We start from the raw sequence: 12,307 nt of genomic DNA on the forward strand, positions 1-12,307 counted from the left end.
GCAGTGACTCAGAATACATCTCAGCTGCTGCAGTGACTCAGAATACATCTCAGCTGCTGCAGTGACTCAGAATACATCTCAGCTGCTGCAGTGACTCAGAATACATCTCAGCTGCTGCAGTGACTCAGAATACATCTCAGCTGCTGCAGTGACTCAGAATACATCTCAGCTGCTGCAGTGACTCAGAATACATCTCAGCTGCTGCAGTGACTCAGAATACATCTCAGCTGCTGCAGTGACTCAGAATACATCTCAGCTGCTGCAGTGACTCAGAATACATCTCAGCTGCTGCAGTGACTCAGAATACATCTCAGCTGCTGCAGTGACTCAGAATACATCTCAGCTGCTGCAGTGACTCAGAATACATCTCAGCTGCTGCAGTGACTCAGAATACATCTCAGCTGCTGCAGTGACTCAGAATACATCTCAGCTGCTGCAGTGACTCAGAATACATCTCAGCTGCTGCAGTGACTCAGAATACATCTCAGCTGCTGCAGTGACTCCGAATACATCTCAGCTGCTGCAGAACCCCGTAAATGTCAGCTGCTCTAGAGCCTCATAATACATATCAGCTGCTGCACAGCTTCGTAACGAACACCTCAGCTGCTGCAGAACCCCATAAAACAAATCTCACCTGCTGCAGAACCCCTTTAAAACACATCTCACCTGCTGCAGAACCCCTTTAAAACACATCTCACCTGTAGCAGAGCCTCATAATACACACCTCAGCTGCTGAAAAACCCATAAAACACACCTCAGCTGCTGCAGAACCCCATAATACACACCTCAGCTGCTGCAGAACCCCATAATACACACCTCAGCTGCTGCAGAACCCCATAATACACACCTCAGCTTCTGCAGAACCCCATAATACACACCTCAGCTGCTGCAGAACCCCATAATACACACCTCAGCTGCTGCAGAACCCCATAATACACACCTCAGCTGCTGAAAAACCCATAAAACACACCTCAGCTGCTGCAGAACCCCATAATACACACCTCAGCTGCTGCAGAACCCCATAATACACACCTCAGCTTCTGCAGAACCCCATAATACACACCTCAGCTTCTGCAGAACCCCATAATACACACCTCAGCTTCTGCAGAACCCCATAATACACACCTCAGCTGCTGCAGAACCCCATAATACACACCTCAGCTGCTGCAGAACCCCATAATACACACCTCAGCTGCTGCAGAACCTCATAATACACACCTCAGCTTCTGCAGAACCCCATAATACACACCTCAGCTTCTGCAGAACCCCATAATACACACCTCAGCTGCTGCAGAACCCCATAATACACACTTGAGCTGCTGCAGAACCCCATAATACACACCTGAGCTGCTGCAGAACCCCATAATACACACCTCCAGCTTCTGCAGAACCCCATAATACACACCTCAGCTTCTGCAGAACCCCATAATACACACCTCAGCTGCTGCAGAACCCCATAATACACACCTCAGCTGCTGCAGAACCCCATAATACACACCTCAGCTGCTGCAGAACCTCATAATACACACCTCAGCTTCTGCAGAACCCCATAATACACACCTCAGCTTCTGCAGAACCCCATAATACACACCTCAGCTGCTGCAGAACCCCATAATACACACTTGAGCTGCTGCAGAACCCCATAATACACACCTGAGCTGCTGCAGAACCCCATAATACACACCTGAGCTGCTGCAAAACCCTATAATACACACCTCAGCTGCTGCAGAACCCCATAATACACACCTCAGCTGCTGCAGAACCCCATAATACACACCTCAGCTGCTGCAGAACCCCATAATACACACCTCAGCTGCTGCAGAACCCCATAATACACACCTCAGCTGCTGCAGAACCCCATAATACACACCTCAGCTTCTGCAGAACCCCATAATACACACCTCAGCTGCTGCAGAACCCCATAATACACACTTGAGCTGCTGCAGAACCCCATAATACACACCTGAGCTGCTGCAGAACCCCATAATACACACCTGAGCTGCTGCAGAACCCCATAATACACACCTCAGCTGCTGCAGAACCCCATAATACACACCTCAGCTGCTGCAGAACCCCATAATACACACCTCAGCTGCTGCAGAACCCCATAATACACACCTCAGCTGCTGCAGAACCCCATAATACACACCTCAGCTGCTGCAGAACCCCATAATACACACCTCAGCTGCTGCAGAACCCCATAATACACACCTCAGCTGCTGCAGACCTTCATAATACACAACTCAGCTGCTGCAGAACTTCATAAATCTCAGCTACTGTAGAGTTTCATAAAACATTTCAGCTGCTGCAGATCTTCAAACTACACACCTCAGCTGCTGCAGAGCCTCATAACACACCTCAGCTGCTGCAGAGCTTCATAACACACACCTCAGCTGCTGCAGAGCTTCATAACACACACCTCAGCTGCTGCAGAACCTCATAACACACACCTCAGCTGCTGCAGAACCTCATAACACACACCTCAGCTGCTGCAGAACCTCATAACACACAAATCAGCTGCTTCAGAACCTCATAACACACACCTGGCTGCTGATAGCTTTTACTGTGGCAGATCTACAAAACAACATGCATTATTGGATTTTCTCTCTCTCTCTCTCTCGAGCAGTGCGGCTCTGGGGCGACTCCGCTCCTCCAGGAGGCTCATTTACTTCCATGTCTTGACTACAGTCACGGATCATTTAGCCGCATGTTCCCCATAAACAGCGGTGAGCGGCCAGGAGAGGAGAGCGGCCGGGACCCGGAGCTGGGAGAGGGTGCAGCCTCATTATACATGCCGAGTGATCGCTCCCCAGTGCGGCCGCCGGGCGGAGGACATGAATAATTTACTGTAAAGTGTCTCCGTTATTAATCATTACCGCTGCCTCTAATGTGACAGATCACGTCAGGATCACTCAGTGTCTGCACAACAGGACCGGGGCGGGGGGTCTTCATTACACTGCAAATCTGCTCCAACCTGGTCACCTCTATTATATGTCCACAGGCAGTATTATAGTAGTTATATTCTTGTACATAGGGGCAGTATTATAGTAGTTATATTCTTGTACATAGGGGCAGTATTATAGTAGTTATATTCTTGTACATAGGGGCAGTATTATAGTAGTTATATTCTTGTACATAGGGGGCAGTATTATAGTAGTTATATTCTTGTACATAGGGGCAGTATTATAGTAGTTATATTCTTGTACATAGGGGCAGTATTATAGTAGTTATATTCTTGTACATAGGAGCAGTATTATAGTAGTTATATTCTTGTATATAGGGGCAGTATTATAGTAGTTATATTCTTGTACATAAGGGCAGTATTATAGTAGTTATATTCTTGTACATAGGGGCAGTATTATAGTAGTTATATTCTTGTACATAGGGACAGTATTATAGTAGTTATATTCTTGTACATAGGAGCAGTATTATAGTAGTTATATTCTTGTACATAGGAGTAGTATTATAGTAGTTATATTCTTGTGCATAGGGGCAGTATTATAGTAGTTATATTCTTGTACATAGGAGCAGTATTATAGTAGTTATATTCTTGTACATAGGAGTAGTATTATAGTAGTTATATTCTTGTGCATAGGGGCAGTATTATAGTAGTTATATTCTTGTACATAGGGGCAGTATTATAGTAGTTATATTCTTGTACATAGGAGCAGTATTATAGTAGTTATATTCTTGTACATAGGAGCAGTATTATAGTAGTTATATTCTTGTACATAGGAGCAGTATTATAGTAGTTATATTCTTGTACATAGGGGCAGTATTATAGTAGTTATATTCTTGTACATAGGAGCAGTATTATAGTAGTTATATTCTTGTACATAGGGGGCAGTATTATAGTAGTTATATTCTTGTACATAGGAGTAGTATTATAGTAGTTATATTCTTGTGCATAGGGGCAGTATTATAGTAGTTATATTCTTGTACATAGGGGCAGTATTATAGTAGTTATATTCTTGTACATAGGGACAGTATTATAGTAGTTATATTCTTGTACATAGGAGCAGTATTATAGTAGTTATATTCTTGTACATAGGAGTAGTATTATAGTAGTTATATTCTTGTATATAGGGGGCAGTATTATAGTAGTTATATTCTTGTACATAGGGGGCAGTATTATAGTAGTTATATTCTTGTACATAGAGGCAGTATTATAGTAGTTATATTCTTGTACATAGGGGCAGTATTATAGTAGTTATATTCTTGTACATAGGGGGAGTATTATAGTAGCTATATTCCTGTACATAGGGGCAGTATTATAGTAGTTATATTCTTGTACATAGGGGCAATATTATAGTAGTTATATTCTTGTACATAGGAGCAGTATTATAGTAGTTATATTCTTGTACATAGGAGCAGTATTATAGTAGTTATATTCTTGTACATAAGAGCAGTATTATAGTAGTTATATTCTTGTACATAGGGGCAGTATTATAGTAGTTATATTCTTGTACATAGGAGGCAGTATTATAGTAGTTATATTCTTGTACATAGGGGCAGTATTATAGTAGTTATATTCTTGTACATAGGGGCAGTATTATAGTAGTTATATTCTTGTACATAGGAGGCAGTATTATAGTAGTTATATTCTTGTACATAGGGGCAGTATTATAGTAGTTATATTCTTGTACATAGGGGCAGTATTATAGTAGTTATATTCTTGTACATAGGGGGCAGTATTATAGTTATATTCTTGTACATAGGAGCAGTATTATAGTAGTTGTATTCTTGTACATAGGAGCAGTATTATAGTAGTTATATTCTTGTATATAGGGGGCAGTATTACAGTAGTTATATTCTTGTATATAGGGGGCAGTATTATAGTAGTTATATTCTTGTATATAGGGGGCAGTATTATAGTAGTTATATTCTTGTACATAGGGGGCAGTATTATAGTAGTTATATTCTTGTACATAGGGGGCAGTATTATAGTAGTTATATTCTTGTACATAGGGGCAGTATTATAGTAGTTATATTCTTGTACATAGGGGCAGTATTATAGTAGTTATATTCTTGTACATAGGGACAGTATTATTGTAGTTATATTCTTGTACATAGGGGTAGTATTATAGTAGTTATATTCTTGTACATAGGGGCAGTATTATAGTAGTTATATTCTTGTATATAGGGGCAGTATTATAGTAGTTATATTCTTGTACATAGGGACAGTATTATAGTAGTTATATTCCTGTACATAGGAGCAGTATTATAGTAGTTATATTCTTGTACATAGGGACAGTATTATAGTAGTTATATTCTTGTACATAGGGGGCAGTATTATAGTAGTTATATTCTTGTATATAGGAGCAGTATTATAGTGGTTATATTCTTGTACATAGGAGCAGTATTATAGTAGTTATATTCTTGTACATAGGAGCAGTATTATAGTAGTGATATTCTTGTACATAGGGGCAGTATTATAGTAGTTATATTCTTGTACATAGGGGGCAGTATTATAGTAGTTATATTCTTGTACATAGGGGCAGTATTATAGTAGTTATATTCTTGTACATAGGGGCAGTATTATAGTAGTTATATTCTTGTACATAGGGGCAGTATTATAGTAGTTATATTCTTGTACATAGGGGCAGTATTATAGTAGTTATATTCTTGTACATAGGGGCAGTATTATAGTTGTTATATTCTTGTACATAGGAGCAGTATTATAGTAGTGATATTCTTGTGCATAGGGGCAGTATTATAGTAGTTATATTCTTGTACATAGGGGGCAGTATTATAGTAGTTATATTCTTGTACATAGGGGCAGTATTATAGTAGTTATATTCTTGTACATAGGGGCAGTATTATAGTAGTTATATTCTTGTACATAGAGGGCAGTATTATAGTAGTTATATTCTTGTACATAGAGGGCAGTATTATAGTAGTTATATTCTTGTACATAGGGGCAGTATTATAGTAGTTATATTCTTGTACATAGGGGCAGTATTATAGTAGTTATATTCTTGTACATAGGGGGCAGTATTATAGTAGTTATATTCTTGTACATAGGGGCAGTATTATAGTAGTTATATTCTTGTACATAGGGGCAGTATTATAGTAGTTATATTCTTGTACATAGGGGCAGTATTATAGTAGTTATATTCTTGTACATAGGGGGCAGTATTATAGTAGTTATATTCTTGTACATAGGGGCAGTATTATAGTAGTTATATTCTTGTACATAGGGGCAGTATTATAGTAGTTATATTCTTGTACATAGGGGGCAGTATTATAGTAGTTATATTCTTGTACATAGAGGGCAGTATTATAGTAGTTATATTCTTGTACATAGGGGCAGTATTATAGTAGTTATATTCTTGTACATAGGAGCAGTATTATAGTAGTTATATTCTTGTACATAGGGGCAGTATTATAGTAGTTATATTCTTGTACATAGGGGCAGTATTATAGTTGTTATATTTTTATGTTTATTTTTCATTTTCTTTTGTAGAACTCTCCGTTGTGAAAAGAAAGAGAGGACGACCTAAAGGTTCCACAAAGAAATCCATCGCTGATGAGGAGCCTGCAGAGAGCAATGGGAGTCATGCTAAAGAGGATGTGGAGGAGGGGCGTCCATCCCCGGAGCCCGTGCCGGACAGCTTGGAGTGCCGAAAATGCAGCCGAACCTTCTCCAACATCAGACAACTGAAAAAACACATCTGCATCATCGTATTAAATGACGACGAAGATGTCTCCCAGGGTAAGAAGCGTCGTCCTCGTTCATGTTTCGTACCCTCCTCTCCTCCAGAGCTGCCTGTAACACCCTGAAAATGCTGCCGGTAATTAAAATAGTCATATAGTTTTAGTTTTGCAGAATTCCGCCATTGAGTTTGGATTTTGTTTGTACACCTTTGGCTTAGGAGTAGTGATGGGCGGACCCCGAACAAGGACTTCTCAGGAAAATCCGTGTAACAGTTTGAGTTCGGCCACCCGGATAGTGATAGAGATTAAAAAAAAAAAAAATGGAGAAAGAAAATAGGGAATAAAGCAGAAGCGTTATCCTTGTTGACCACCTCCTCTGCTGTAACGCTGCTTCTGTGTCAACTTATTACCTCTCATGCATATTCACTACTTCACCACTTGCCATCAGTCCCGTTTTAAATTAAATAATTTTAAAAAATCTCACCCCTCCCCCCTCAATTTTGATACCCAGCCATGATAAAGCCAAAAGCAGGGGCTGGTATACGCAGCGTGGAGAGGCCCAAGGTTATTGGGCACCCCAGTGTAAAAATAGCAGCATCCATTAGATGTGATAATACTGGCACTTTAGAGAAACCACCATTTAATTTACCTCTAAAACTATATTTTTATTAATCTCGTTAAAATAGACACATAGGGCGTCCTTTCAAACAACATAGACAACACGTTTTTCTTTATCGTTCCTATGGGAGACCCAGACCATGGGGTGTATAGCTACTGCCCCCGGAGGACACACAAAGTTACTACACTCAAAACGTGTAGCTCCTCCCTCCTAGCATATACACCCCCTGCTAGCCAGTTCTAGCCAGTTTCTTGCTTTGTGTCAGGAGGATCCACACACACACATGCATCCCTTTTTGATTTTTCATTTTTTACAAAGATTTGGAAGAAAAGCGGGTCCACTGGACCCCCGGCATGTCCCTTCACACTCCCCTGGCGGCAGTGCTGTTAAGGTTGACTTCAGGGCAGGAGCCCTTCATGCCGCGCTCCTTCAACATCCCTTAGGGGCTCTGATTTGAAGTGGGAGCCAACACGGTTCTCACTGCCTTGCAGGAGACCGGCCTCCATCCGCAGCCCTTGTGCAGGACCCTGCTGGACGGAGCACTGACCCCCACCCCACAGGGACTGGACCCTGCGTCTCAAAGCTAAGTATAGAGACGTTTATTCAGAGGGTCTTTCTGCATGTGGGGCACTTTTATTGGGGGGGACAGTGATTGCTGAATAATGCTGCTTTGTTTACTGTGTTTCCGGCCGGTTCCACAGTTTTTACTGAGAACCGCGCCGATGAGGCCTGATTTTCGGCCGCATGCATAACTTTAGGCCCCGGCTTCAGCCGCGGCCTAGTTTCGTTTCGTTCCCCTGCATGTCAGGCATGCAGGGGGACGCTGCAGAGCCGCCCGCCGGCCGCTCTGCACAGGGGAGGACGCTCCGTTTTGAGGTGATGATTCCCTCCCCTGTACATCTCCTTCGCCCTCCGATTCCCGCTCCTGGGTTAACCCCCGCCTCCCCCCCTCACTCTGGCGCCATTTTCCAGCGTCTTAGTACACTGGTCGGCGCTGGCTGCCCTGCAGCACAGGGAGGGAATACTGGCTGAGGGTCCAGGCTTGGAATCCGGAGGGCACTCATAATATGGCCTGATAAGTCACAACCCCTGGTTGTGCACTTTTTATACACTCTCAGGCATTCTGAAGAGGTTAATTCTTTATCATAGAATCTCCTCCTCAGCAGCATGACACTCTCAGGCATGCTGAAGGAGTTAATTCTTTATCATAGAATCTCCCCCTCAGCAGCATGTCTCACTCTAGCAGCTAAGCTACAAGGTTCTACATGTGCTGCATGTAACCTCATATTGCCTGAACCGGCACACTGTAATGGTTCTTAGGTGGGAGTCCCCCCAGGCTGAACCCCTGTCTTGGGTATTCTACCCATGCTGGACAGAGCCCCCACCTCTGCAGCATGTCTCACAGAGCGAGGCTGCAGGCTGTTTCTTTATTATCCACTGCAGGTAGTCTCGTACGGCTATACCGAGCTCCTAACCACTGTGGCCCCTCAGCATGGGGGCTCATTAATGGTCCCTCCAGCTGCTCCGGTTTTGGTGGCTGACCCCCATAGGATTCCTATTTCCAGGGGTCGGCTGTCCCGGCATCTGCTGAGCATGCAGTTCCCCTCTCAGGGCGTTTTCTGCTCGCTCGGCCAAGCTCACAAGGGACTCTCCTTCTGGGCTCAGACCCCGTTCTCCTGACAGGGAGACGCAGGGTCCCCTGTCCTCCCCGTCCCGCAGCTCCGATTACGAGCTGATTCACCGGACGAGGAAGATGTCTCTACCGCGGACACGGACGCTACTTTATGTACATTGATCCGTCCGTAGGTGACGCAGATGCGAATGATTGGCTTGCGTCCATTATTCTTGTGTCCGCCTGATCAGGGGAGTATTCCCCGCTGGCAGAAAGGCACAGTTTACCTTTAGCAGGTCAAGGAGTGTGTTACTTAACCACTCCAGTTTTCAGGCCGCTGCGTCCAAGCCCACAGCCTATCCTGCAGACCCCACAGCGGGGTTCTGCTGCCTGTCTCCCCCTCCCTTCAGAGAGGGTAGCCACTCCGGTCTAGACTGCCCGGTTAGTTGTATCAGTGGCTGACGGCACCTCTATAGGATTCTACCGTACATTAATTTTGTACTGGACCTCACTCCGCTCTGAGATGAAGCGTGTTTCTGAGGACTGTGTTTCCCCTGTCCACCCATGGTGGTCAAGAAGTGGGCTCATTCACTTCAGGTGGCTCAGCCCGGACCGTTATGTCAGTGGCTGATGGCTCCTCACTTAAGGTTCTGCGGTCCGCCCGGTTGTCCTTTGGGCCAAGTCGGTATGGGAACGGCAGGAGCTTGTTCTCCTCAGCTTACAGCAGTGCGGTTTTTTGTAACTTCTCTGCTTCTCTGGAGGAGATGCATTCTCTCACAGGGACTCTATGCCCAAAACGGTTGCCTGAACTCCAGACTTCAGTCTTTTCATCCTCTGCCAGGTCTGCCATGCTAGACGCCGCACGGCGGTGGTCTGGGCTACCTTCCTCGCTATCCGCAGGCTCCTGTGGCTTCGAAATTGGAAGGCAGATGCCTCTATGGAGGTTCCTGGCTGGGCTCCCCCTTGGTGGGCCCAGTTTCCCCGGAACCAAGCTGGGTGAAATTAAGGAAGCTCTTGGCGGGGAGTGTGCTTCCTCGCCACAATCCTAAACCAGGGAACCTGTCCAGGGCAGGAATCAGTTGAGGTTTCGGTGGTTTCCGTTCCTCCATCTGATCGTCCTCTAGCTCGGCCTAGGTTCATAGAACCAAATGGCTCGAAGCTGCGTCTTCAGAAGACCGCAGGAGATGCTGCCACTGAGCCAGCTTCCTCCGAGCTATCTAGCCACGCCAACAACCTCCTTGGTCGGTGGCAGGCTCTCTCCACTTGGCGACGTATGGTTCTAACACGTCTCCGTTCAGTGGGGGCGGGATTATATCTCCCATGGCTACAGGATGGAATTCTGTCCACCCGCCAAACAGATTTTTTCTGTCAACTCCTCCCGGCTCCAAGGCCGCCGCCTTCTCACAGGCCGTGGCATTTCTTGCAGACCAATGGAGTAATTGTACCGGTTCCCGACTGGGAACGGTTCTGAGATTTTTGCTTAAATCTATTCCTAGTCCCCGACCTGGATCTTTAGCTTTTCAAGCATAGTCAGGTGTGGCGTTTTCACATGGAGTCTCGGTCTTGTTCCGTGTGTTTTTCACCGGATCAATCAAGAACCCAAGGAGATTCCCTAGCAGCCATCGGCATCAGAGATGCCTATCTGCAGGGGTCAATCGCAGTTTCACACCAGCGTTGACTACGTTTTGACAATCGGAGTGGTCCAATTCGTGGCTCTTCCCTTGGGGTTAGCCACGGCCCCTCGAGTATTCTCATTGGGGCAGCTGTGATTAGGGTCCTGCACCCCTAGGGATTGGCAGTGATCTTTTGCCCTGGACGGCCTTCTTGTCGGGGCTTCATCCAGTGCTGACTCTTAGCAGAGTGCTTCGCTCACTCTCGCCACTCTAACCTATTCGGGTGGCTTGTCTTTCTGCCCAAGTCCACTCTGACTTCGAACCAGAGGTTCTCAGGGACGCAATTCGAGTCTCTATCGGCACTTGTGAAGCTGCTCTTAGTCGATCAGTAGTCCCTCCGCTGGCGGTCGGCGTCGTTCTATCAGACACCATATACAGGTGCTGGTCAGACGGTGGCATCAATGGAAGCGATTCCTTGCCCAGTTTCTCCTGCGTCCTCTGAGATTGGATGTTTTCCGCTGTACAAGCGAACTCCCTCCTCCCACGGGGTGGTGGCTTCGCCACTGACCAGAGGCTCGTTTCAGTGGTGGCTTCGGCCACTCTGTCTCAGGAGCGCTCCTTCCTGGCCCCGTCCCGGGTGAGCCTCACCAGGATGCTAGTCTATCCGCCTTGGGAGCAGTATATCTCCACCGTGGAGCGCAGGGCGCTTGGACTCTGTCCGAATCAGCCCTCTGGATCAATGTGCTGGAAATCAGAGCTGTATTCTAGTTCTCTAAGCCTTCACCATCTGTTGGCGGCTAGGCACATTCGAGTCCAGTCGGACAACGTGACAGCGTTTTTCCTACATCAGCTTCCAGGGCGGGACACTCAGCCGCCTGGCAATCTTGGCGGCTCAACATTCTTCAGTGGACAAGGGACTCCTAGTCCACCGTATCCGCAGCCCACATCCTAGATGTGAAAACTGCGAGGCAGACTATTTCAGCTGTCCAACCGTGGTCCACAATCCTCAGGTTTTGCGGTAGACACACTGGTTCATGTTTGACCCCAGCTTCGTCTCTTTACGTATTTTACCCTCTACCTCTTGTCCAGAGTCCTGCGCAAGATCAGTAAAGAGGGCCGTCGGGTCATTCTCATACTCCAGACTGACCCAGGCAGGCTTGGTATTCTGACCTGCTCTTTCTGTCCGTTGGGTTGCCATGGCATCTTCCGGACCGTCCAGACCTTTTCTCAAAAGGTCCGTTTTTTCCGTCAGAATTCTGGATTCTCAGATTGACGGCGTAGCTCTTGAGTCCCGGATCTTGGCGACTTCTGGTATCCTTCCTGAAGTCATCTCCGCTATGACTCGAGCTCCAAAGTGTCCTTTGACCTTTTTGGCCTTGCCGACCCTCCTGTCCCTTCCACAGTCCGGTCTACAGCTAGGACTATCCCTCATTAAGGGACAGGTCTCGGCTCTGTCAGTATGTGCCAGCGGCGTATCGTCCGGCTGGCTCCGGTGCGCTCCTTTAAGGGCGCATCTCACATCATTCCGCCTTTCCGGCGGCCTATGGAGCCCTGGGACCTTAATCCGGTCCTCCCGGTTCCCGGAAACCTCCCTTTGCGCCTCTTGGGGAGGTTTCTTTGTTTCATCTTTCACAGAAAGTAGTCTTTCTAGTGGCTATATTTTCCCGCCAGAGAGTTCTGGCTGCACTCTCTCGGAGTCACCCCCTTTTTTTGGTCTTTGCATCAAGACAAGGTGGTCTCCGTCCGACTCCGGACTTTTTTCCCTAAGGTGGTTACTGCTTCCACCTTATCCGGGGCAATTTTCCT

General features: G+C 46.0%; 1 protein-coding gene across 3 annotated transcripts in view; it reads left to right on the forward strand.

The window, feature by feature from the left end:
• The window catches only part of ZFAT (zinc finger and AT-hook domain containing), a 259,690-nt gene that overhangs the window by 37,282 nt on the left and 210,101 nt on the right, over positions 1–12,307 (forward strand). For 2 of the 3 annotated variants that reach the window (XM_075352843.1, XM_075352844.1), the window contains exon 4: positions 6,467–6,715. In XM_075352843.1, coding sequence (XP_075208958.1) covers positions 6,467–6,715 — 249 coding nt within the window. Of the gene's footprint in view, positions 1–2,670; positions 2,727–6,466; positions 6,716–12,307 lie in introns of those variants that run through there. The other variant, XM_075352845.1, reaches the window with a different exon arrangement.

The sequence above is a fragment of the Anomaloglossus baeobatrachus genome, chromosome 6, assembly GCF_048569485.1.
Source record: "Anomaloglossus baeobatrachus isolate aAnoBae1 chromosome 6, aAnoBae1.hap1, whole genome shotgun sequence".
Classification (NCBI taxonomy): Eukaryota; Metazoa; Chordata; class Amphibia; order Anura; family Aromobatidae; genus Anomaloglossus; species Anomaloglossus baeobatrachus.